Source organism: Gopherus flavomarginatus, chromosome 2 (genome assembly GCF_025201925.1).
Source record: "Gopherus flavomarginatus isolate rGopFla2 chromosome 2, rGopFla2.mat.asm, whole genome shotgun sequence".
Taxonomy (NCBI): domain Eukaryota; kingdom Metazoa; phylum Chordata; order Testudines; family Testudinidae; genus Gopherus; species Gopherus flavomarginatus.
The window spans coordinates 94,600,365-94,627,328 of NC_066618.1; the positions used below are offsets into that span (position 1 = coordinate 94,600,365).

Here is a 26,964-nt window from a genome sequence, read left to right on the forward strand (position 1 = left end):
TCCGCCCTTGCTGTTCTTGTTCACTGTCCAGACTGATTCCACGTGGGGAGTTCCATCGAGCAGGAAACCTGTGCCCACTCCCCGCTACCACTGTGTGCAATTCCTGCCATTTTTATGTCCTGAAATGGGGAAGGGGTCCTGCAGCAAGCCAGGCACCAAAGCCTTCGTGCCCGCTGCCCAGCCTGTTCCGAGTGAATGAAGGGAGAAGCAGGGCCTGCTCCAGGGTTTTTGCCACCCCAAGCAGCAAAAAAAAAAAAAACAACCCGCAATAGGCAGCAGCTCCACCGCTCCACTTTCTTCTTCGGCAGCAAGTCCTTCCCTCTGAGAGGGACCGAGGGACCTACTGTCAAATTGCCGCCGAAGAGCCCGATGTGCTGCCCCTTCCCCTTGACCGCCCCAAGCACCTGCCTGCTGAGCTGATGCCTGGAGCCGGCCCTGGGGAGAGACCAGGCCCAGGCTGACCTTTTTAAACCCCACATTCCTAGGTGGTGAGTCATCCACCAGGCTGACTGCTCTTCCAGCAGTTTTATATCTCCCCTCCTCCCCAAGCCAGAAAGCATTGCCCTCCATTCCCGGTCAGCCAGACAACCCCCTGACCTCGTTGCCCAAAGTGCAGGGCGGTGATTCACATGTATGGCTAAATAGAAATATCTGCTCCAGGAGACTGTAACTTTTATATTACATCTCATCTAACAAACTGGTATCACAGACTAAATATGAAACGGTTCTTTAGAACTGAACTTTGTGGTTTTATGAGCAGGCATCTCCTGGACTAACAAGCTCTTCACAGGTCAAATGCTAATTAATTAGTTCAAATCTTTGCCCTCTTTCTGCTCTGCTAATGTCAACATGTGTTGTAACATTGCTAGTCTAGTTTTGTGTGCTCTGGAATATGTAGCTGTCCTGTGCAACTACGTGGTCTTATTGTTTGTTTGGCAGACACAGGTGGGATCTAGTTTGCAAAATTTGTGAGAGCAACAGTTCTGTTGCTTTAAACTCTGGTTGCAGAAACCAGTAAGGGGTTTCTGTGTCTGGTTCTATCATAAGAAGCAGGATTAGGAGGTAGCTGTGGTTTCATATATTTGAAAGTGTGTAGCTGAGAATACAAAGTAAGTTTTTGTACAGAATGCGAATAGTTTTTTAATGCTGTGTGATCCCAAGCGGCACAGTAGTAGGTAGCTGAATCACTCGTTGTTGTTTTCTTTACTGTCAGGATACAGGTCGACTTGGAGAGCTGCTTATCTGCCTCAAACTTTTCCTTCCCAGAATCCTGGTCAAAGACAGGTGTTCCTGATGAAAAATAGAGAATCCGTTCCAGAGCTGCATCAGGTCTCTGTCGATACCAGTGTATATAAGCATTACTCAGGGTTATGCCAGAAACATGACAGTCAATTCGTGCAGTTCTATCTTCTGCTTTGGTGATGGATAGTTGAGATTGTACCAGTACTTGGGCCTCTCCATCTACAGAGAAAAGAGACAAATACCGTTTAATCTGAAATTGAACAAACATGGAGGATCTCCAATTATTGCTTAGTAATGTGCCTGTGTGCAGAATTTTAGGGTGGAAAAAAGCAACTTACAAGACCAAAGTACTGAAGCAAGAAGAAAAACTTGCAATAGTAACATTCTCACTAAGTTATTATGAACCTGCTGCTGAAAAACAAAGGAATATGAATGAGATCTCAGAAGAAGGGAGGAGTCACTAGAGCAGAGGAAGTGACTGATAGGCAGATCTGAGGGTGAGAAATGTCTAGTGACGATGAGTTATTTCATAGCAATATAGATTTGAGTTTTCCCTGTATAAAAGTTCATAAGGCTGGACTTTAAGATAGGAACATCTCCTAAGCTGCCCTGGTTTCCCTCATGCTATTCTACAACTCTTCTCTGACTGCTCCCTTCTTTGGAACTTTTTCAAAAAGAATATGAGATTTTTATAACAATAGTTAAAGCAGGGGTCGGCAACCTTTCAGAAGTGGTGTGCCGAGTCTTCATTTATTCACTCTAATTTAAGGTTTCAGGTGCCAGTAATACATTTAACATTTTTAGAAGGTCTCTTTCTATAAGTCTATAATACATAACTATTGTTGTGTGCAAATTAAATAAGGTTTTTAAAACGTTTAAGAAGCTTCATTTAAAATTAAATCAAAATGCAGAGCCGCTTGGACCGGTGGCTACAACCCGGGCAGTGTGAGTGCCGCTGAAAATCAGCTTGCGTGCCGCCTTTGGCACACATTCCGTAGGTTGCCTACCCCTGAGTTAAAGGTACTGAGGTTCTCTGGATTCTTTTGTTTTTCAACATAAACATTAGCAGATTTGATTAAGGAATAATGCTCTCAGCATGAAAAGGGCAACTGATCTAACTTTTTCAAGCAGTGATGAAAATAGATCACTAAGGGTCTGATGCAAAGTCCATTGAAGTCAATGGGAAATTCATCAACTGATTTAAATGAACTTTGGAATAAGCCCCAATTCCTAGGGAGAATTTATTCAGGAATTTTTCATCCTGTCTTAACTCGGAATCCCACCAAGTTTATAGATCTGATAGAATTGTTGTCAAGGAAAACAAATCAATAATCTGTTAAACACATTTCCTTGTACTTAATTTGACTCTTGTGTCATCCAAAGTCAGAGTTGCCTCAAGGATTAACACTGTTTTCACCTAAATTAATAGTTTGCTATTGTTTCATTAGCTGGTTTTGAATTATATTGCTATACACACTCTGTCTGTGAAAGTTCTGTAACAGGATAGAGGAGATCCTATTGTGAAATATTCACAGGCCACTATAGGCCAAATGCTGATTGCTTTTACAGAGGTGCAAGCCCACTACTGTCACTGGTGTTGCTTGTATGTAACTAGTGTTAGATTTTGGCATAATTCTAATGAGCTATTGATTCTACTGTACCTCCAACAGTAATATTCCTATAGCTGACATTATTCTCTAGGCCAGATTCTGCCCTTCATTACAGCACGTGTTCAAGAAAATGATGTAATGTTGAGCGGATGCAAACAGGTCATTGTCAGTGCAACTGTGTGCTATTGCTGCCCTCTACAGAGATATAACACATGCCTGTGTACATTAAAAACTGACTTTATCCTGTCTTCCAAAAAAGGCCATTTGTATCCTTAATTACTGGTATGTAATTTTGCTTCAAATGTGTAGGTAAAATGTTGCCACAAGGTTTCATTTTAAAGATACAATATAAGCACATAACTATGAGATATTAGAGGACATATGTGATGGAGTGTATACCACACATTGGCAAAGAAAGAGTTAACTTGAGCCATTGCCAAACAGCAATTACTGCATTCAGTTGCATCTGGAGCATGGGCCAGGCCTAATTTAGAATTATGCTCATCTGGGTAGGACGGGGTGGCTGAATTAAGGATGAATGCTAGCTGGAAGGAACAGACTGTCTGTAGCTGCTTGCTACAAGGTTCCTGGATTAAAACCCAGGGTAGAAGGCAGGCTTGCCTGCTTTCCCATTTGCCCCCTCTGGCAACCAAGGAAGGTGGCATAAAAGCTCCCTGAGATAAGGGGTATAAGGGTTACTGAGCCCCAACTTGGGTTGAAAATCTGTAAAAAGGTCATTGGATTGTTGTTTTGTGTGACTCTCTGTAACCCTGGAAGGGGTGGGAGTGAATGTGACCTGGTGGAGGGCTGAGGCACAAGAAGTAGACCACAACAGGGCAGCAGAGGAGAAGACTTTGCCAGACAGGTGGGGGCATTTTGATGGTAAGTTTCCCTTTGACAGCATATTTAATTGTTATTAATGTTAAGACATATATGATACACTTTGGAGAATGTGTAAATTATTGTAATACAGTGGCCAGAGATCATCTGAAGAGTTACTGTACTCTTTTCAGCCTTTGTAGCTGAAAAACCAATATGAGCTTCTTACCCTACCCCACAAAGAGGTGTTGGGAAGGGGGTTCTAGAGACTGTGTATAGAACTGATCAGAGTTGGTAGTTGAGGGGACTGTGGGGCTAGGTTTGGAGCTGGTAAGGGAACCTATTCCTCCTGGGCAGGGTGGCTAATATATAATGAATTATTTTAATCTCTCACTGTTCTCCTAACCACCTCAAACCCACCCTCAAATCCATACACCCTCTCTTATAAAACTCAAAATGCACAATAACTTTCCTCCAAGAAACTCCTTTATCTACGAATGAGTTACAAAAAAAAAACTGTGCAGGGACTGGGTAGCAGTTTCTGTATTTAAACAGCCTGTTTTGGAAAGTGTCATCTCTGGATCCACTTGACCTTTAATTCAGCTTGATTGCACTTGCACAACTTATTGACTGGTGCTTTTTCAGCTTGAGTGGAGAGGGCTGTGCTTAATGGAGTGGGACTCTGCTTTGCAGAAGAAGGACTGAAATGTATCCCTGGTGCTACCAGGGAGTTCCAAGGCCATGGTGAGTAGCATAGTGAAAATTTCAGAGGTCACAGATTTCTTATTTTTCATGAAATGATGGAAAGGAACTTCCGCTCGGCTCTGCCTGGGACACTTTCCAAATGTCAATTAGCCTCATCTGTCTACACTAGACTTTTTTTTTTTTTCCCCTAAAATTTCTCTCAGTTGCTACCCCTGGGTCAGTTCCACTGGTGGAAACAAATATGGGAATGCTGCTGTAGAAAGGTGCCTGTGGCTGCCAGCAGATTTATGTCTTTCAGGTGTGTTGTCACTCTAGATTTACCTTGGCTCTTACCCTGGTTTTAGCCAACCCCCCTCTCTCCACCTCAGACAAAACCCTTATGCCCAGGCTTATACGTGTTTTGAACCTGGGCTTGCTTGCCTGGCTGGGAGTGTAGATTTACAGCCTGGGTTTGCTTTAAGGTGGGACCAAAGCTGCCTACTTTGCAGTGGGGCTGCAGCTGAATCCCAGGTTGTAGAGCTCAGGTTTTGATAGCCCTCTAATGCCATCCCACAATTCCCTGGGTCTGTATTTTCTGATCTTCTACCTACAGTGCTAACTTCCCATTTGCCTCTCCTGGCTTATATACCCAGTCAGCATTTAACCCTTCTTTTCATCCAGCCTGCTCCATCTTTGCCCTACTCAGCTCATTCCAACAGCTTGAGAAGATGCTGTCCCAGCATGTCCTAGCTGGTCAAACCGTTAGGGTTCTTGTTGCTCTCTGGTGTGAGCATGACAAAGAACATGATTTTGGGAGGTGCCCCTGAAGCCAGCATCTGTGTGAGAGCATCTCCAAGGGGCTGGCAAAGGAGGGGATCCAGCAGATGGCTCTCCAATGTTAGGCACCTGAAGGTTTCTGATTCACTCCCATCACAATGCAAAGGATGCCAAGCAAAAGTCCAGCAGTGGCCCATCTATCTGCCCTTACTCCAAGGAGATTAACTGGATGTTCACCACCACCCTGAGTATGGATCCCTCCCTTCTTGCATGACAGGCTTTTTGAGCTGGGACAGTCTGAGTTCAAGACTGGTGCAGAGGGGATGATGGTAGCACCACAGGGTTCTGTGGTGGCAGACGGAGCAGAGGAGCAGGAACAGAGCCAAGACCTGGACTAGATCCTGGAGCAGACTGTGTGGGCAGCTGGGTTGAGGAATGTCCTAGGTCCATGTATTGAGGATCTGTTTGGGCCCAGGGAATGCACTGGAAACATAACAGTGGAGCCAGAGCTGCACCTGGGAAGTGGCCACTGCTGCCACCTTTGTTGTTACTCTGGGGGGAAAACTGCAGCATAAGTGGGAGAGATTTCTGGGTTACAACCAATAGAACTATTGATATGGAGGATATTTATGTGCTGTAGGGTGGCCTTAGCTTCAGTTGCAGGTGAAAGCCATACCAGTCCCCTGGTCCCCCTTCCTCCAACCTCCCCACCATATGTGATCCTAGTGTGTGTATGTGTGTGTTGGAGGGGGCGGAGATTTAAATGTGCAACTATTGATTTATTCTAGCAACTGTTGCATTCATGGTGGGATGGAATCTGATCAGGCTTAGCAAGCTTAAGTACATATTTCCACATATTCTTCTTTCTATACATGTCACACAGTAGTACAGTTATTCCAGTACTAGTATTACAGCACTATGGCAGGAAGACTGCATTATAATAATCCCAGTGGCTGTAGCTTGTGAAAACATCTCCTGGTGACAATAGCATCTTGGTGTGGTGCATGCATGGCACAGTGTCTGGGGGGCTGGGGTGTGTGTGCGTGGAGGCAGTTCCATTGTCAGAAAGTTTCTGCACCCTGGTTCAGAAGCCTAGTAATATTTCCCACTCCTGGTTAGTGATTTTTCTCCTGTATAAAAAATTCTTAGCATCAAGACAGTCAGGGATATTCTTGGGCAGGGCAAATTTCCAGCTATCACCCCCACGGGTGCTGGAACAATTTTTATATAGTCGAGATGCTGAGAACCATTGAACCAAACTGTAAAGCCCCCATATAATGGAAACCACTTCAAGCCAGGGGGTGCAGCAGCATCCCTAGTTCCCGCACCTATGACCACTCTGGTAGCTTACTAGTCCTCTCTATTCATTGATTTGCTGTTCAGTCAGAAAGGGGGAAAATGTCGTCATCCTGATAAATGGCCTTCTGTCACAGGCCTGGAAAACTTGCTTTCTCTTCCAATCAGGGATCTTCAGCAGAATAACATCCTCCAAAGATTGTCTCTGCCTGTAATAGTGTTAAAACCAATATTGCTAACAGCCCCCTGGTCTGAGTGTCCCGACCCCTGATGAAGCCCAGAAATGGTAGCAAGCATATAGAGCATTCAAGGAGGGACTTGATAGGAATGACTTTCTAAAGATTATTAATCAGAAATGAAGGAAGAACTGGATATCTGACTTCTACTATAAGTATCTGCAGGATGTGATCAATGACATGCTATGCTGTACCTATAAAAGGTAGCTTTTATTACACCCTTTTAAATCTATACCTGCCATACAACTGATGTTTTTAAGTATGTCATAGTCATTTTCTCTGAGCTAGATATCAGACCATCTACTCATGCTTTTAGCTGATTAAGAAAGCAACTATGTGTGTGGGTTTTGGTTTGTACACTTTTGAAAGTCTGGCTCAGAATAGAGTGAGATTTTTGTACAGCCTGTCTATGGCTTTCTAATATTGTGCAATCCCAATAGGCACAGTAATACCTAGCTGTGTCATTGTAGGTTAGTTTGTCTACTGTTAGGGTACAGGTGGATTTTTCAGTTGTCTTGTCAACGCTAAACTTGTCCATGTCAAAATTTGATTTTTCAATTTGTGTCTTAAAGTAGAGAATCCATTCTGGAGCTTCTCCAGGTCTGTGTCGATACCAATGTATATAAGCATCACCAAAATTGATGCCAGAAACTTTACAGTCAATTCTTACTGTTTTAGTTGGTTTCCTTGTGATGGATAGCTGATCTTGTGTCAGTTGTACTTGTGCAGCTCCATCTACAAAGAAAAGAAGAAAAAAATACCATAAGCATGAATTTGGAGGCTCTCTGGTTGTTGCTCAGTAATCTGCATATTTGTAAAAAAACTAGAATGAAAACCAACTTACATGACCAAACTGAAGCCACAATAAGCACCTGCACCAGTAACATTCTCACTGGCTTCAGTTGAGCCTGAATGTCAGAAACAGAAGGCTGCAAGTTAGTATTGCGGATGGAGAGCCAAGTGACTTTGGGGAGAGGAAGTGATTCACTTAAGTAGCAGCCGAGAACAGTTCTGTTGGTTGTCGATATGTCAGTTCCATGTGAGGTTAATTTGACTGTTAGTCATTAAGACAAAAGTGAGCCAGCATGAGTTTCAGCAAGAAGTCTAATATGAAGCAAATGCTCCAGTGAATTTAGGACCACATTCATTGTTTCTTAAGAGGATGGACAATGAAGGGTTCATGTAGATTTGGTGCAGTAGACCCTCACTTTCTTATTTAAGCCTTTATTCTGGAAAGCGTCTGCATTAAGCCCTTGCATAATCTTAAGTGCTTTTCTGCCTTCCCATTGAAGACCAATCACTGCCTGTTTCTATGTTAATGATGATTTTTTCCCTAGAATTAAAGCCTTCAGCAGTATTCCCTGTGTGGTACAGAGGACTGTGCCTGTAAGGGCTGAGGTTTCCATACAGAGTCTGGGTGCGGCATTGAAGCATTTGTTGCTATGAATAGCCAGTTGGAATCTGACACAGAGAAAAGCAGATCTTCTGCAAGCCCCTTAACACTGAGGGTACGTCTACACTACAGGATAATTTTGAATTAACTTAAACCGATTTTATTAAACAGATATTATAAAGTCGATTGTACGTGTCCACACTAGGCACATTAATTCGGCTATGTGCGTCCATGGTTCGAGGCTAGTATCGATTTCCGGAGCGTTGCACTGTGGGTAGCTATCACTATAACTATCCGGCCAATAACTTCGATTTGCGGCCACACTAACCCTAAATCGATATGTTAATATCAATTTTAGTGTTACTCCTCTCGTTGGGGAGGAGTACAGAAATCGATTTTAAGAGCCCTTTAAATCGATGTAAAGTGCATTGTAGTGTGGACGGGTACAGTGTTAAATCGATTTAATGCTGTTAAAAATCGGTTTAACAGCGTAGTGTGGACCAGGCCTGAGTGATCACTGAACACTACATTTACCTCCACCCTCTACCAGCAGCATTACAGGAGCTGTGGTCATGGGTACTTGGTTTTTCTGGCTTTGAATCAGGTATGTTATGTGTGCAGTGTCCTTATCTACTTCACAATAAATATTTTTATTAATTATGTTGCTTTAAAAAAAAACAAAACCTTTTAAAATAAGCTAGTCAGGAGTTTCTACAGCTGATGGTAAAATCAGGGAGGTAGCTGTAGTTTCATACATTTGATGGGATATGGGTCAGTATTCAGAGTGAGGATTTTATACAGGCTGTCTATGGCTTTCTAACACTGTGCGATCCCAGTAGGCACAGTAATAGGTAGCTCCATCATTAGGAGCTATTTCATTTACTACTAGGGTAGAGATGGGCTGGTCAGGCTTCTTTTCACAATTAAACTTGTTCTCATTGGAGATTTTGTCAAAGACAGGTTGTGAGGATGAGATGTACAAAATCTGCTGTGGAACTTCTCCAGGTCTGTGTCGATACCAGTGTATAACAGCACTCCTGAAGTTCTGAATGCCAGAAGCCTCACAGTCTATACCTACAGTTTTATTTTCTGCCCTGGTAACAGACAACTGAGCTTGTCTCAGATGTATTTTTGCACATCTGTCCAGAAGGAGGAAAAAGAAAACAAAACCAGAAATTAACATGAATCTGGAGCAGGTGACTCAGTAATCTACAGATGTGTAGAAAAAAGGTAAAAAGAAACTTACAAGATAAAACCAAAGGCAGAATAACACCCTGAAGTAGAAACATTTTACAGATTTTGCTTGGTCCTGCGTCTATCAGAAATGTGATGTTGTGTTGGGGTGGACAGAAATACATTTGGGGACAGGAACTCATTTAGTTTGAGGTTTTGCTGGCTCCATATGCTAATTTAAGATAAGTTAGAGTTATGGCTGAAACTCATCCAAAGTTACTTTTATCAAAGAGCATTATCTAGCATGAAGCAAATTCTTCCGCTATCTTTAGACCAGCGTAGATTGTATTATGGAAGCCTGCGTTATAAAGGATTGAGTTTTAATTTATATTACAGTGGTTTCTTAACACCTCTGTGTGGGTGGTGTCTCCATTGTGTGAGTTACTATACATAGCAATATATGGAGTGACTGTCCCAAAGATCTTCCCTCTAAAAGAGTATTTGCACCAGCAGAGAATTTTTCGTACTTCATGTTTAAATATACCATATCCCCCCACCCTCCCTAACCAGAGTCATTATTTGCCAGCAGATTTCTTGTAGGAGTAGCAGCAGGAATGGGTCTTGAGAGAGATTTGAAGGAGAAGAGGCTAGTGGTGTGTGGGGAATGCCCCACCCCCTCCACACACACAAACCCCCAAAGGTGGTGGAAGAAAGCACCAAGATGTTTGTCAGCAGGGATGCAAACTTTGCTTGTTCATTTGTACAGTGCCCTGTGCAGTGTGGACCAGATCTGTGATTGGGGTTCCTAGCTATGACTGTAACTAATACAAAGATGAAGTGACAGGCAGAGCCATGTTGATGGCACAGTGAAGACTAATTTTCTTGGGGGTTATTTTCTTTACCTGTTGAACATGGGAGGTGCTGCCCTGAGTGGTGCTGTTGCCAGTACAGCACTCAGAACCCTTCTGAAGATATTAAGCACTTCCCAGGATCCTGCTCTCACTGAGTTCCCCAGATGTGAAGTAGTGGAATATCACTTCCTACTTCAGTGTGATACTAACCCTCTGTTCTATAAATAGAGTGATGTACAATGGTTATATATCTGTGTGCTAGTGCCCTCTACTGAGATAGGATGGATCTGCAATTTGTATATTTGCAGTCAATTTTGTCCTAGTTCTGAAAAAGGGCCCACTCTACACTGACATTTTTGTTGAATTAATTTGAGTAACCTCAATTTTTCTTATACCCTTGTTTGTTTCCTTGTGAACTAATCCAATCCATGATGTCTTTTCTATATTGTAGCTCCATTAGTTTTCTTGTGTCTTTCTAGCATCATTCAATAAGCTATGCTTCCACTTCTGCCCTTCTTTCAAGTATCATCTTCTTTTCCCACAGATTCTGAAGAACCTGACCCCATTTATCCTCATTGCTCTAGTAACCCATTGGGGCAGGGACCAGGGCCGGTGCAACCATTTAGGCGACCTAGGTGGTCGCCTAGGGTGCTGGGATTTGGGGGGGCGCCATTTTCTTTGGCAGTGACTGCGGCGGCCAGATCTTCGGCCACCCCAGTCACCTTCGGCATTTAGTTAAGCAGTCATGGCGTGCTCTGGGAGGAGGCGGGGCAGGGGTGAGCTGTTTCACTTCTCCCGCCTCCCAGGCTTGCGACACCAATCAGCTTAGGCGCCGCAAGCCTTGGAGACAGGAGAAATGAAGCAGCAATGGCGTGCTTGGGTGCTCGTGCACGGAGCAGGGGTGAGGTGGGGCAGGGGGGTGCCTCAGGGCGGAGGGTGCTGCTGGGGAGCTGCTGCGGGGGGGCCTCAGGGCAGGGGCGCTGGGGGGGTGCAAGGTGGAAGTTTCGCCTACGGCGCGAAACATCCTTGCACCGGCCCTGGCAGGGACCCTTATTCTGTGAAGTTCCCTGAACATTCATGCTAAGTCTGAAATTATTATACAGTATACTGTCAGTTCAAGCAGAGTGTAGCCTGCTGTCACACCATGTGTTTTCTGCTGAACTGGCTTCAGAGACTGAAGATAGGCTGGTCCTTCAGAACAGAACTCTAGTTTTTATAAAGGGAACAATATATTCTTTGTGGTTCAGGGCTAATTAAACAGCAGAAAAGCAACCAAAATAAACTTACTCCTGTTTCCATTGGAGTAATATCAAAATGTAATGTGGCCAGGCTGGTTTGCAGTGCCATTAGGTGACTTGTGGTCTGATCCAAAGCCCATTGAAGTCAATGGAAAGACCCTTAGGCCTTGACCCAATGCTTACTTGTTATATCCTTGGGGGCAACAGTTTTAGGAAGAAATCACTTGAGACATACAGAGCTGTAAACCTTAAAAGCAGCCATTTATTGCCACACACTGAACTAACCAAAAACCAGCCAAAACTGGCTGGGCTATCCCCTAATAGCCATAGCAACAACCAAATACACAACATATTCCTCTCCCCTTAATGAGAACATCCCCTAAATAAAACAAACAATAAACTAGAGAAGGAGGGTAGATTGCCTCCGTTCCTGGCTAAACCCTGGGGATTATTTTGCACCGTAACTGTGGGTTTGCCCTAACTAAAGATTTAGCCATTGAGGAGGCCTTCTGTCTCTAGGTGGATTATGGCAGACTTCTGGTGGTGTTGCAACCGAAAGTGTCTTGGGTGCAGGCCTGACAATGGGCTCAGGGTTCATAGTGTGAATGGGTGAGGATGTGGTATCAGCTTGTTCCAGTCACGGGGGTATCTCAGCCGCCGGCAGTAATGGAGGGGGAAAGTCAAGAACAGGTGACTCTTGATTCAGTGCCTTGCCGGAAGTGGTGAAGTCCGGCAACTCAACTGAAGATGTGTCCTGAGGACTGGTATGACCTGGTAATAGCTGATCTATATGTCACCGCCAGATGAGATCCTCTGCAGTCCAGACTGTAGGAAACAGATCCTGTTTGAGCAATGACAGTGGCAGGGACCCATTTAGCTCCAGAAGCATAATTCTGAGCCAAAAGTGGCTGTCTCGGGCTAAAGATTCGATCTTTTGCTCTGGGTGCATGCCTGATGACTTGATCTTACTGTTGACATTGCACACTTTGTCGGGGTTTAGAAGGCTTCAGGAGTTCAGAGCAAGTGCGCAGCTGTCATTCCATCATTAGAAAAGCCAGGGATGCCTTGGTCGTAGCATGAGGTGTGTTTCTATAGGATAGTAAAAAGGTGTCCAGACTCTTTTGAATGGATAATTGTCCCCTTGCTGATTTCAAAGCTTGTTTCATTGTCTGCACAAATCTTTCAGCTAATCCACTGGTGAATGGATGATATGGTGCTGAAGTGATGTGGTGTACCCCATTTGCCTTCATAAAATTTCCAAACTCCTGAGAGATGAACTGTGGTTCATTGTCACTCAGTAGTCATTTTAGTCTGCCTGAACAACTTAAGAGTCCCCATCATTTTTTGGATTGTACTATCTGCAGTAGTGGACTGCATTATAGAGACTTCTGGCCATTTAGAATGGGCATCTACCACCACTAAGAATGTGTTTCCTTAAAGTGGGCCAGCAAAGTCAACATGAATACGTTGCCATGGGTTGTCAGGCCAGTGCCATGGGCTAGAGGTGCCCACTGGAGTGCATTCCTCACACTCTGAAATGACATGCAAGCTCTTGCCTTCTCTTCAATAGCACTGTCCAATGCAGGCCACCAAAAATAGCTTGATGCAGTTTCCTTCATGTGCTCTATTCCACAGTGACCGGAATGTAGCTGTTCTAACATCTGTGATCTCAGTGGTGGTGGGATAATGACACATCTCCCTCACAACAAACAACCTGATTGGATTGATAACTCAATCCTCCCGGACATGTGGGTAATAAGGTCGGGTGAGACTGGAGAGGTTCGTTGATGTTCAGTGCATCACCAGGTTCATAACTTGGGACAATATTGGGTCAACGCGAGTTGCCTTCTTTACCTGAGTAACAGTGATGGGTGTATTCTCTACCTGTTCAAAATAAAATATTTCCTTCTGGGCAATATCTTGATGTTTGGCTGGCAAAGGCATCCTTGAGAGACCATCTGCATTGCTGTGCAGAGTGGATTTCCAATATTTGATTTCATATATGTGTATGAAAAGCAACAATGCCCAATGTTGCGTACGATTAGCAGCTAATGGGGGAATGCCTGTTTGGGGTCCAAAAATTGAAGTCAGAGGTTGATGGTCTGTGAGAAGAGTAAACTTGCATCCGAACAGGTACTGATGAAACGTCCGAATTCTGAAAAAAATTCCCAATGCCTCATGTTCGATTTGGGCATAGTTAGTTTCTACTTTGGTTAGCATGTGTAAAGCAAAAGCAATAGGCATAATATGTGCCACAACTGCTCCCACACCATAAGGGGAGGTATCACAGGACAACTGTAGGGATAAGGATGCATCAAAGTGCGTCAGAACTTCAGAATTTAGCAATGCACCCTTAGCTTTGTTAATACAACATCACAGGCTTCAGTCCACTTCCAGGCCTTGTTCTGCTCAAGGAGTCTGTGAAGTGGTTTTAGCAGCGTGGCTAACTGTGAGATGAACTTTCCAAAATAGTTCAATAGTCCTGGAAACAAGCAAAGCTGGCTAACGTTTTGAGGAGGGGGACCCTCCACAATAGCCTTAACTTTTTACGAAGACCTGTAGCATCGATGATGTGTCCCAAATATTCAACAGAGGGCTGGAAGAATTTACACTTGTCTTTGCAGACTCATAGGCCATACTCTTCCAGTCTTTGTAGGAGAGGTGATCCTCCTCATTTCTTCCAGTGACCAGGATGTTGTCCAGATAGCACTGGACTCCAGGCAAGCCATACAAGGTCTGGACCATAGCCCTCTGGAACAGGGCAGGAGCGGACATTATTCCGAAGGGTAGGTGACAGTATTGATAAAGCCCTTTATCTGTCACAATAGTCAACAGCTCTTGGGACTTTTCATCAACATGCATCTGTAAGTACTCTTGACTCAGATCAATCTTACTGAACTTATATCCCCCAGCCAGGCCTGCAAAGAGGTCATCAATGCGGGGAAGTGGGTATTGCTCTGGACACAACACTGGGTTGACAGTGACTTTAAGATCACCGCAAATCTGGAGGGAGCCATCTTTCTTCACTATTGGAATAATAGGAGTTGCCCATTTTAGGACTCCATTTGTGACCAGGCGCTCCAGGTCTGCTTCAGCTTTTGGCCTGATGGCATATGGCACAGTTCTGGCTTTCCAATGTTTTGATTGACTGTCAGGTTTAATGTTCAATGTCACAGTGATTCCCTTCATACTTCCCAAATCCTCTCCAAAAACAGCAGCATGTTTCCTCAGTATAGTGGTCAGAGCGGTGGTTTCTGTAGTTATTCGGTGCACTTCTGCCCAGTTCAGCTGAATCTTCCTAAGCCAAGACCTACCCATTAAGGCTGGGTAATTACCTCTCACCACAAACAGTGGCAATTTAGCAGCCTGTTCATTGAGCTCCACCTTAACATCAGTAAAGAGAACAGGAGTACTTGTGGCACCTTAGAGATTAACAAATTTATTTGAGCATAAGCTTTCATGGGCTACAGCCCACTTCTTTGGATGCATAGAATGGAACATTTATTGAGGAGATAAATATACACATACAGAGAGCATGAAAAGGTAGGAGTTGTCTTACCAACTCTGAGAGGCCAATTAAGTAAAAGGAAAAAAACTTTTTGAAGTGATAATCAAGATAGCCTAGTACAGACAGTTTGATAGCAACAAGATTCTATTACCATGATAACCAGTGATGAGCTGCCAAAATATAACAGGTTCCCTCCTCCTCACCCCACGAAGAGGTCGTGGCCACCCCCCCGGGACTCTTGCCCCTTCCAACCCCCCATGTTCCTTGACGTCCCCTCCGGGACCCCTGCCCCATCCACCCCCTTTCCCTGTCCCCGACTACCCCCTACTGCCCCATCCAACCCTTCTTCTCATTCCTGATTGCCCCTGGGGACCCCGTTCCATCCAACCACCCCTTCTCCCTGTCCCCTGACCGCCCCTGGAATCCCTGCCCCTGACTGCCCACCGCCACCTCATCCAACCCCTGCTCCTTCCTGACTGCCTCCCCAGGACCCTTGCCACTATTCAATCCCTCTGTTCCCTGCCTTCTGACCACCCCACCCCAATCCACCCCCCACAATCCCCAAACTCCCCTGCACTCTTCCAACACCCCCTCCCTGCTCCCTTACCGTGCTGCCTGGAACTGCTGGGCCGGGACCAGCGCCTGCGCTGCCGCAGGGACCAGGCCAAAGCCGTGGGGCCGAAGCTGGGGCTGCTTGGCTGGGGCCGGAACAAGGCGGGGTTAGGGACGCTCGGCCCGGCCTGGGCTGGAGCTACTCGGCTGGGACCAGGAGCCGGGCCGGAGGTAGCCACGCGGCCGAACCAGGGACACTCAGCTGGGGCCAGGACTGGGCTGGTGCTGGGGGTGGTCGGTCGGGGGTGCCAGGCTGGAGGGAGCCACTAAGCTCCGGCCCTGCTTGCCTGCCCACTGCTTGTTTCAGGCTTCCTGCGAACATCTGATTCGCAGAAAGCAGGGGAAGGAGATGGGGATGGGGAGGAGAAGGGGGCAGAGCATTCAGGAGAGGAGGGGGAAGTGAGCTGGGGCTGGGGCGGAGTTCCGGAGCTTTTGTTATATAAGGCTCTTAGAACAACTGGTCCTAAAAGGACTTCTAAATTTAACAGCCAGCTCCAGCTCACCACTGATGATAACCTTGAGGCTCTGTACCTGAGGAAGATACTATGGAGGATGAGCCCCAATTACTGGGGAGTTATAAGGAGGTAGATTATTGCACCTGCACACTGGGTCCAACGCTCCTGTTTTACTTTCTCTTGCTTCCTGTTTCAGCAGATGAATGATGTCTGGACTGGGAGACCGTAGTGTCAGGCAGTTATGGGGGTGAGATCCTGGCTCCATTTCCTTCTCTAGAGCCAGATTTTTCACCTCAAGTCTTATGATCCTTTAGACTGATGATGACAAATCTCCACCCAGTCAGCCCATGATAACCCACACAGCCAACTACCGACTGTTGGCTTCACCTAATGTTCAGCGAGCAGATTTTTTTGTTTTAAAAGCCCAGGGGAAGTTAAACACAACTCCCATTGACTTGTAATGGGATTGGGTGCCTAACCTTTGTGCCCTAGGTGACCTCCTGTTCTGTTAGACCTGACCTGGTCTTACTGATTTATGTGGAAAATACACACTAAATCAGAAGTTGCTGTTCATATCTAGCTGCAGAAGCCAATAAAGAGTTTTTGCAGCTGGCTCCAGGCTAAGAGGAATTTTTCTAGAGGTGACAGTGGCTGTGGCTCAGAATGCAGAGTGGGTTTTTGTACAGGCTGTCTACAGTTTTCTAACACTGTGTGATCCCCATAGGCACAATAGTAAGTAGCAATGTCACTGGACATTATTTTGTTTATGGTCAGGGTACGGGTAGACTGGCCAATCTTCTTTTCAGCATTAAACGTTCCTTTATCTGAGTCTCTGTTCAAGACAGAGTGTGTTGAGATGAACAGAATATGTTCTGGAGCTGCACTGGGTCTCTGCCTATACCAGTGTATAGGAACCTTGCCAAAATCCTCCGATAGAGAAACATGACAGTCAATTCATATGGCTTTATTTCCTTCCCTGGTGATGGACAGTTGAGCTTGGGTCAGATGCACTTGTGAGGAGCCATCTGTGAAGAAACAAAGAAAAAATATCAACATAAAACTGAAATAATGTGAAGGCTCTTCAGCTGCTGCTGTCATGCGCCAATGTATGCGGAGAGCAGTGTGAATAGGGTGACCAGATTTCCTGATTTTACAAGGACGGTCCTGATATTCAGGGCTTTGTCTTACATAGATGCCCATCTACCCCCTTTTCCTCACTGTCCAAACTTTTCACACTTGCTATCTTGTCACCCTAAGTGCGAGCAACACACTTACAGGAGCAAACCATAGCCAGAACAGAGGTCTCTAACAATAACATTCTTGCTTCTGTTGTTAGACTCCAGCCAAGAAATGTAAATGGTGGTCTTGAATGGAGAGAGCTGTGTAGATGGGGAGAGCAAGTGACTCATTTAGGTAACCTCCAGTTAAGTGGTTACTGGCTGTAGAAGACTTATTGCACAGTGAGGTAGAGTTACTGCTGCTCAGTATGTCAACTTTGAGCTTGGGTGAGTGTCAACCCTAGCACTGGGGTCAAATGGATTCCTTAGGCGTGTTTCAGGATCAGTGTTGATAATGATTGCTGCTGTTGTTTATTACTTGTATTACAGCACCAACCTGAGATACTGTGCTGGATCTGGGCCCCAGGTTGAAAACAGAGGCAAAGTCCTGCCTCACACTGCTTGACCCATCTAAAAAAAGGAGTGACTGCTCAAGCTTGTGGGAAAGGGAAATGTCAAAACGTCTTTATTTTTTTTTATCATGCCATTGTTTATGCACAAGCACACTGGTTTTTCTTTTCTCCTCGCTCACCCCTAAATCTCAGTCATTGTGTGTTAGCAGATTTCTTGTACATCCTGTGGAATAGAAATCTTGCAGAGGAGAAGCTAGTGATGATCCATGAGACGAGGGGCCTGTTCCATGAGTATGTGACACAATGGAAGAAAGCATGAATGAATTTGTAAGAGAACTGAATAGGCAGATGGTGGACAAGAGCTGCTGACAGTGCAGTTAACACTGTAGTTATCTTTCTGTCATTCACTTGTCACTTGCCCAGGGAAGCTGCTGAACCTTTCCTGCTGGAAAGAATGAGTCAGTGCCCTTGGATCTCATGGATACCAGTGGAAATTGATGGTGTTCACAATGTTTTCGGAGACATTGAGCATCTGGCAGAATTGAGCTGTAGTGTGTTTTTCAGTCTTTAAATTCTTCAGTTTTTCTCCTACTTCATTGTGATACTGGGTCATTTTTACATCTCACTACTCATAACAGTGCTAATACATCTGTGTGCTAATGTCCTCTACTGAAATAGGATGGTCCTGTTCATGGATGGTTAGTTTCATCCCAGCTCTAAAAACGAGAGAATTTATATTTGCAGGTGTCTTGTACAAATAATTTACAAGCAACTTCTTCCTTCTTTTTTTTTTCAATATTTGTTTTTATTGTCTTGTAGTGAGAACTAATCCACTGCAGAGAACCTCTACTTGAACTAGAGAAGAACTCTGTTCAGCTCCCATTTAGTGATCAAAGGGCCACCAAGAAGGTGATGTTCTGTATATTTAAGGGCCATTTTTGTAAACAGACAATTCATTTCTCTCTTAACACAGAATAAAACAGCATAATCTCGCACAAAGAAATTTGTTTAGCTGTATAGGGACTATGTCACATATTTGAGCAAATCTGGAACCATCTATTAGACAGGAGTAGGCAACCTATGGCACGCTTGCCAAAGATGACACAGAAGCTGATTTTCAGTGGCACTCACATTGCCCAGGTCCTGGCCACTGGTCCGGAGGGCTATGCATTTTAATTTAATTTTAAATGAAGCTTCTTAAACATTTTAAAAACCTAATTTACTTTACATACAACAATAATTTAGTTATATGTTATAGGCTTAGAGAGAGACCTTCTAAAAATGTTAAAATGTATTACCAGCACGTGAAACCTTAAATTAGAGTGAATAAATGAAGACTCGGCACACCACTGCTGAAAGGTTGCCAACCCCTGTACTAGAGGGTAGTGTGCATAAGAACACACACACACACACACACACACACACACACTATCCAGTTCATTAAAGCATGTGACAAATTCTACACTATAGCACTACTAGTTTACATTTATACCATTATACCCTGATCCAGTCTCTCATGTTTTCATCATCTCCCCTCCAAATTTCTGTCAAAATGCGCTCTTCCTATGGGCCTTCAGAACCTAATTCCTCTTGGTGTTTTGTTTTGTTTTTTGAAGGGGATGTCACATCACTGCAGTTCCTGTTTTCCTTCCTTCATTATCCATCCAAGCTTTAATTAACATTTCTCTAGTAACTTCTCTCAATTTAGGGTATCGGCTCCGAGGGGCAGGGATCATCTATTTGCTTATAAGGTGCATTCACATGTATGGCTAGATAGAAATATCTGCTCCAAGAGACTGTAACTTTTATATTACATCTCATCTAACAAACTGGTATCACAGACTAAATATGAAACTGTTCTTTAGAACTGAATTTTGTGGTTTTATGAGCATGCATCTGCTGGACTAGCAAGCTCTTCCCAGGTCAAAAGCTAATTAAAGAGCTTGAATATTTTTCCTGTTTGTTACAACATATTTAATACATTAGCAGTCTAGTTTCCAGTGCACTTGAGTAGCCAACTGCACAAAGATTACTGGAATAGATAGGTAGTATTAAAATGAGTTTATGAACCAGGTGATTTTTTTCATTAGAACTGTATATTGGATTGAACACCCTGGATTGTCTTTCCTGTTTCAATGAATGTCCAATCCTACCCTAATTCAATTGTCCTGTCAGCTCCCTTATACAAACTAGTAAATGTGGATATGTATCAAAACATAGTCACCTCCAGAGAGCAACTGAAAATTTAGCTGCCCTGTGCAACTACTTGGTCTTGTTGTTTGGCAGAGACAGGCGAGCTCTTACTGTTTGCAAAACTTGTGAGAGCAACAGTTCTGTTGCTTTTATCTCTGGTTCCATCTTGAGGGGCAGGATTAGAAGGTAGCTGTGGTTTCATACATTTGAAAGATTGTTGTTGAGAATACAAAGTAGGTTTATTTTACAGAAAGTGAGTAGTTTACTAATACTGTATGATCCCAAGTGGAACATGATAGGTAGCCACATCACTCTTGGGTTTTTTTGTTTTTTTTTTTTTGTTTTTTACTGTCAGTGCACAGATCGACTTGGAGAGCTACTTCTCTGCCTCAATCTTTCCCTTCTCAGAATCCTGATGGAAAAATAGAGAATCTGTTCCAGAGCCGCATCAGGTCTCTGTCGATACCAGTGTATATAAGCACTACTCAGGGTTATGCCGGAAACATGACAGTCAATTCGTACAGTTCTATCTTCTGCTTTGGTGATGGATAGTTGAGATTGTACCATACTTTTGCCTCTATCTACAGAAAAAAGGGACAAATACCATTTAATCTGAAATTGAATTAACATGGAGAATCTCCACCTATTGCTCAGAAATGTGCCTGTGTGTAGAAACTAGGGTGGAAAAAAATCAACTTTAAGACCAAACTACTGAAGCAACAAGAAAAACTTGCAATAGTAACATTCTCACTAGGTTATGATGAACCTGCTACTGAGAAAGAAAGGAATGTGAATTCTGATCTCAGAAACAGGATGGAGTCACTTGAGTAAAGTAAGTGACTGATAGACAAATCAACAGTGGATATTTCTCATCTGCAGATGAGCTATTTCAAGGCAATAGAGATTTGTGTTTGCCTTACATAAAAGCTCATAAGGCTAAACCTTGAGATATGAACATCTACTAACCTTCCCTCATGCTATCCAGCAACTCTTCTGACTGCTCCCTTGTTTAGAACTTTTTCAGAAAGAGTATGAGTCTTTTTTATAACTATAGTTACAATTATTGAGGTTCTCTGCACTCTTCTTTTTTCCCCTCAACATAAACATCAGCAGATTTGATCAAGGAACAATGTTCTCAGTTATTAGTTGGCTTTTTCATGCTTTTTCAAGCAGTGATGAAAACAGATCACTAAGGGTCTGATGCCAAATCCATTGAAGTCAATGGGAAGTTCTTCAATTGATTTCAATGAGCTTTGGAATAGGCCCCAATTTCTAGGGAGAACTATTTCAGGAATTTTTCATCCTGTCTTAATTCAGAGTCCCACCAAGTTTATAGATCGGATAGAACTGTTGTCAAGGAAAACAAATCAGTAATTTCTTAAAACACATTTTCCTTGCACTAAAATCTGGCTCTCGTGTCATGCAAACTCAGTTGACTCAAAGGTGATCTATTTGTTTTCACCTACATCAATAGATTCCCATTGTTTTCATAAGGGGTTTCATATGCTGTTCATGAATTCTGTTGTTGTCTACACCCTGTCTGTGAGTTTCTCTTTGGGTATCTGTTAGTGTCTATTTCCCACACTCCACAAGAGCATGTAACTTTTATCGGGTGACCTTCATCTCTGTGCAGAGCCAGAACAAGGTCCTTACTCTGTTTTAACCCTATTTTGCGGGTTTAAGTGAGAAAGAAGTAAGTGCAACATAAGCCTCGTCAATGCCCTTCTACAAAGGGCTGGATTTAATCCGTTAAACTTTACAATAAACTATTCTGAGAACTCCTTAAAATCTGTAACATTGGATAGCGTGCAAAGTATATTCACAAAGAAACATAGCAAAAAATATACCATATTTCAAAAGCATAATGATTAAATATATAGGTGGAGTGCTACCTGCATTGTCCCTGTTTTTTGAGTGTGTCGGGCTGTGAATAGATCTTTTTCAATCAACACAAACTTCTTATAACTTTTCTTTGAACAGAGATAGCTGGGGAAAGGGAGTTAGGGCCAGATCCCTAAATGAATTTAGGAGCCAGAACTTGGTCACCTGGTGAAACTTAGAAATCATATTGTGTACATAGGCAGCCATTTTCTAATCATGAGACCAGGAATGATTTCACAAAGAGGATTGTACTGGACTTGGATGAGTGCAGATGTTTAAGTAAGACTGAGAGTCTCCCTGTGGAATTCTTGATGATGATGATGATGAATTGTCTGAGCCCTGCCTCGTTAATTAAGCGCTAACTTACCTGTGACTCTTATGGGGATGTACAAGGGAGAGGAACGTCTTGAGTAAATTGACTCACAATAATCTCATTGCCTGAAATGAGTTTATTCAGGATTGATGGTTGTCTTCAAAATTGACTCCTCAGGTAGTCTGATAATACTCAGTCTTCCTCTAGCTCAGTTATATTGAAACTAGAAAATTCAATTATAGTAATTCATTTGCTTTGCACTTATTTTCATGCACATTTATATCCTGTTAAATGGTCTTCATGATAAAAATCAATAGGGTTCTCTGATTTTTATTTTTACAGTTCAGTTTATATAGAAACATGCAGTTGTAGGATGGAAACACTGTAATGAATGCTGTAAATATACAATATTCCCAACCAAACAATCTCGCCTCTGAAGAATCAATATCAGCCCTCTTCTTGGCATCTGAAGAGAGACCCTTTACAGAAGTAGTTCCACTGCAAAAGGGTGCGTGAAAGTCTACAGCGGGTATGTTGTGGATGTCTGGAGGCCAGATCCAAAGCTCCTTGAAGTGACTGGGAGTTCTTCCCCTGACTTCACTGGGCTCTGGATGAAACTTGAAAAGGCCTATCCTGTAAAGTGCTGAGCACCTTCATCTCCCTTTACAGGCAACAGGAACTCACAAGGTCAGGGCCTTATGGCTTTAAATCCCACTCCTAATACTAAAATGTGGGGAAAGCTGCTTTAGAGTGTACTTAGGGTGGTTTCTTTTGTTTTTTGTTGTTGTTTTACGGAAAAACTCATTACAATAATGGTGAAGTAATTGGAGTCCAAACCTGCTAGATGTTTAAACAGCAATTTATTGGTTTCCTGTCTTGATGATGAAGCCGCTGAAAAGCGACACATCGTGTTTTGTTAAAAGGATGTTTGTGGTATAGGGAGGGAGGAAGTGGTGGAAATTTGCTGTATATACTTTTTATTCTCAAGACATCTTGTAGCTTCACAAAATAACATGTTAATGGTTCAATATTAATTCAATTAAAAATTTTGTCATTTTCTCTCTTCACCATTTCTTCCATGTTACAGAAAGCAGTACATTCTGAAAACGGTAGACTTGAGACATCTCAGTTGTTAATGCCCAGGTCCATGTTCCAGATCTTGCTACAACCCTTTGAAAATTCTGTTTTCTTTTTTTTGAGGAACACAGAAGGATAGGTTTGCATTGAGGACTGGGTCATAACTTTTTTAAATATACATTATATAATTGCCAGTACAGGTCTGTCGCATCTTACACTGGGGTTACGTTCCACAGTCAGCGCATAAAGCAAAAATCGCGTATAGTCAAAATGACACTGAGTGTAATGGCAGGCGGAATCGCCCGCACTACAGGTACAATATTAAAATTGGTTTTTCTCGTTTTTTGTTTTTTTGCCAACTGCATAAAGCTGAAATTGCACATGTTAAATGCATCTAAGATGCAAAAGACCTGTAATGATCAAGAGACTAGAAGGAAAATAGTCATCCAACTCAAGTATCGAATCTTCTCATGACATGATTGAATTCTGTACCTAAGTCAGAACTATTAAAAATAAACTGAGCACTCTACCTCATTCAGAGCTTATCCTGTAAAGCACTAAGTAACCCTGGAAGTGCTGAGGTATCTCACCTCTCACTAGTGCCTACAGATGATGATGAGCGCACCCCCTATCTCTTAGAAATAGCTCAGTATCTTGCAGGATAGAGCACCTTTCATTTGGAGATTTGTAAGTGCTTTAATCAATCTTTAATGCAAGAAAAAAGATGCAGAACATCTTCATTACTGATGCAAAGGATGACGTGAACAATAAATACACTTGAAAACTTGCATATGATTTAAAATTGGGTTGAGTTGGAGACAACAGTGAGGAGAGAGAAGCAAATAAAGCTTCATAGAAACTGGGAGATGCAAAAAGCAGAACCCATTTTGATATCCTCTTAGTGCTGTCAGAGTCCACATTACTGTGTTCAGTGCTCAGATACCCTGGTGATGGACATTTTAGGAATGCCTTACTCAGACAGTTTGCTACTTACATAGATTAGATCAAAAATAGCTACAATATAGAGAATAGCATAAGATCAGTGAATTACCAATGTAACATAAAATGGATGTGCAGCCAACCTGCTCATTAGGGATTTGATAAGTAGCAAGGAAGCTCCCCATGTCTTTCTCTCATTTGTTTTGAAGAGCTTGAAAGTTGTCAGGAATTGTACTGCTTCTCTTGCATTAATCCATTGAGGGCTTCTCTGGGTGTTTAAAATATGCAGTGAAGTTAGCTTTGTTTTGTTGTCTACCCTAAACTGCTGCTGTCATGGCCACAGAATTCTTGCATCCTACTAGTGCATCCACCATTTGCTGAGTGTGAAACTGGGGCAAAACTGGTTCTAAGGCCTTGTCAGTGTTAGTGTAATGCCATGTCCCTGAGTGGGGTTTTGGAAGCAGGGATTGATAGCAGGAGCACAGTGGATGCAGGTGTTTTTAAATTGCATAATTTAGACATGGTTTGAATAGGGTTAAACAGTGTGGTCAGGGCTGGCTCCAGGCACCAGCGCAGAAAGCAAGTGCTTGGGGTGGCCAATGGAAAGGGGCGGCACATCCGGCTCTTTGGCAGCAATTTGGTGGCGGGTCCCTCAGTCCCTCTCAGAGGGAAGGACCTGCCGCCGAACTGCTGCCATAAAGTGAGAGCTGAGCCCAGGCTGTGCTGTGTGTGGTTTTGTTGTTGTTGAGGGTTTTTTTGTGCAGGGCTGCAGGAAGTTTGTGGCACTGTGTATAATCCCATGCAGCACAGTAATAGTGGCCGCTGTCTGCCTTCTCCAGCTTGTGCAACAAGAGTTTGCAGATGCTACGGCCTTGAAAATGGGCGGTGAGTTTCTTGCTGGACAAGCCGGCGTCCCAGCTGGGGTCAGGCTTGGAGTAAGAAAGGTAGAGCAGCCTCTGCGGTGCCCCTCCAGCTGGGGCTCGGTACCAATGGATATAGGTAGAGTCCGACCCACCAGACAATTTGCAGGTGAATTCAGCAGTGCTCTCCTCATATGGCTCCTTTGTGATGGAGATTGGGACCTGGTCCAGGTGAATGGCCCACAACACAGCTGGAAGGCAAAAGGAGGATAAGGAGCAATGAGGAAATGGCTGCTAGAAATAATCCATCTACGTGGAGCAGTAATGTTGCTCTATGCAGAGTCCATGCTGTTTAGACTGAAGGGACACTGGGGTTGCTTCTCTGCTGCCTTTCACCTTGCATGTTCATTTAGAAGTGTGCATAGTGAGGGAGAAGTGTGTAATTTCTGCCATGGGTGAGAGTGAGAGGACAATTCTGATCTCAGGGTTTGTTCTCTTCCAGGCACAGATGTCAATGACTGCACAAGGGGCAGGGCAGTGGACAATTGGGCCCATTGTCTGTGGATTATCTGTAAAGCTCCATACACACTCAGGGTGCTGAGACTCCAGTCTTACTCCATTGCTTTCACTAGGGTTGCCCTGGAATAAAACTGTTGTAACTCTGGGGATCCAAGCCCACAATGGTGCATAAATAACCACAAATAATAAACAGAACTGAGTTCAACAAACTTACGTGGCAAGAGGCAAGCGAAGAGAAATTCCAGAAATGCCACCATGTCTCTTGGAATTGTTCTGGCTCCTGAGGAGAAATAAAAGCACAAGAAGTCAATGCTGCTCAGTCTTGAGTGACAAATACTCAAATGCTGAAAGAAAAAGGTGGGAGCAGGCTCCCAGTCCTGAGCAGAAGAGCTGAAGTGCTGTTGTGCTCACTGTGTCAAAGAGTGTCCAACTTTATTTAAGAGTGTGAGAGGGGACACGTGTTAGCCCAGTGTGTGAGCCACTAACCGAAACCAAATTCCTCACTGCATTCTCTTCACCCTGCACTAGAGAGCTACACAGTCATACGTCTTGATTAGTTGAAACATACAAACTAAATAATTTAGTCAGTTCAAACCATGTCTGACTCTCAAAAATTCCATACCAGAGCCCTCAATCGCAACAGGCAGGAGGTGCTGTCATTGGAAATAAAACACAAACTCATCCCTTCTTGGGAAGATCACTGCCTGCTCACATGCTTCCTCCTTCCTTTTTGTAATGAAATGTAAGACATAGGTCATGTTAACTTCCCATCATTAAAGATCCCATGGAACCTTTTATAAGAATAGGAACCTATGCCCCACGCTGAAAGTATTTCTGTGCCTAACTCCAATAATTTCCATTCATGTTAGACACCCATAAATCTGGAAGATGTGGGCCCTAGTGCCCTTGTCCGATTCCAATTTGAGTACTTCCATTCCTCTCACCTAAACTTCCCCCTGGAGTTTCAGTTGGATATGTTGTAATCCTTGCTTCCTCTCCAGGCTGTTGTGTAGGCTCATTACATTTCACCCTGAGACAGCTGCTTTCTCTTATGTTATCCATTTTGGGGATTAAAAACAATCTTTTGTAGTGCTTGCATCTCAAATGTTGCAGCTTTGGCTCAGGGCTTGAAAACCTGAAAGTGAAAGACTGGGAGCATGAAGTGGGTTTATGGCTGCTATGCATTGCCAAAGTAGTGTGAAGCACTCTGAGCAGCACAGTGAATCAGGCTGTGGATTTAAACATTTCTTTCATTATTATAAAATTATGATTTGAGGGATTTATTTGAAACAATAATAAAAAAATCCTGCTTATTTTTAACTATTATTATTTTTTTTACCCTGACAGTTCCTCTTTTAAACCAAATCCGCTGTATGCTCGTAGCTATTCATTGTAGAACTGCTAAGGGGAGAGAGTATGATTTGATTTCTATCGTATGTATTAACATGCATGTGTGTTTTCCAAGGTCGTTTGCTATAATGTGTGATACTGTGCATTGAGTAATCTACTTTATATTTGTCTGCAGGTCTCAATAGCCAATTACTGTACATGCAACACTGGTTTTGCTTCTATCATTTCACTTAATTCGCTCTGTGTATCTGCATAGATGACCCCTTCCTCCATGCTAAACATTGAACCCAATTCCTGCTTGAAGACTG

At 43.4% G+C, this 26,964-nt stretch overlaps 1 protein-coding gene and 1 gene segment (V, D, J or C); both read right to left on the minus strand.

Moving 5' to 3' along the window:
* Positions 1-827: 827 nt before the first annotated feature.
* LOC127044641 (uncharacterized) lies at positions 828-10,143 on the minus strand. The gene is made up of 6 exons (XM_050939724.1): positions 10,133-10,143; positions 8,857-9,196; positions 7,509-7,572; positions 7,335-7,399; positions 1,581-1,653; positions 828-1,461 (listed from the first exon to the last, which is right to left on the minus strand). Exons 1-6 carry the CDS (start codon positions 10,141-10,143, stop codon positions 992-994), a joined length of 1,023 nt encoding a protein of 340 aa, XP_050795681.1. The 3' UTR covers positions 828-991.
* A 14,446-nt stretch (positions 10,144-24,589) lies between these two features.
* On the minus strand, positions 24,590-25,585 carry LOC127043745 (T cell receptor gamma variable 4-like). The segment is given in 2 exon segments: positions 24,590-25,038; positions 25,521-25,585. Coding segments are annotated over 2 exon segments (492 nt in total).
* Positions 25,586-26,964: the final 1,379 nt, after the last annotated feature.

What these genes read in the sequence shown, in the direction of transcription:
- LOC127044641 (XM_050939724.1), bottom strand. An exon ending in TAGAAAGCCATAGACAGCCT is followed by an intron (nt 7,573 to 8,856) that starts GTATAAAATCCT and finishes TCTGACATTCAG; the next exon opens with GCTCAACTGAAGCCAGTGAG. An exon ending in TGTGGCTTCAGTTTGGTCAT is followed by an intron (nt 7,400 to 7,508) that starts GTAAGTTGGTTT and finishes TTTTCTTTGTAG; the next exon opens with ATGGAGCTGCACAAGTACAA.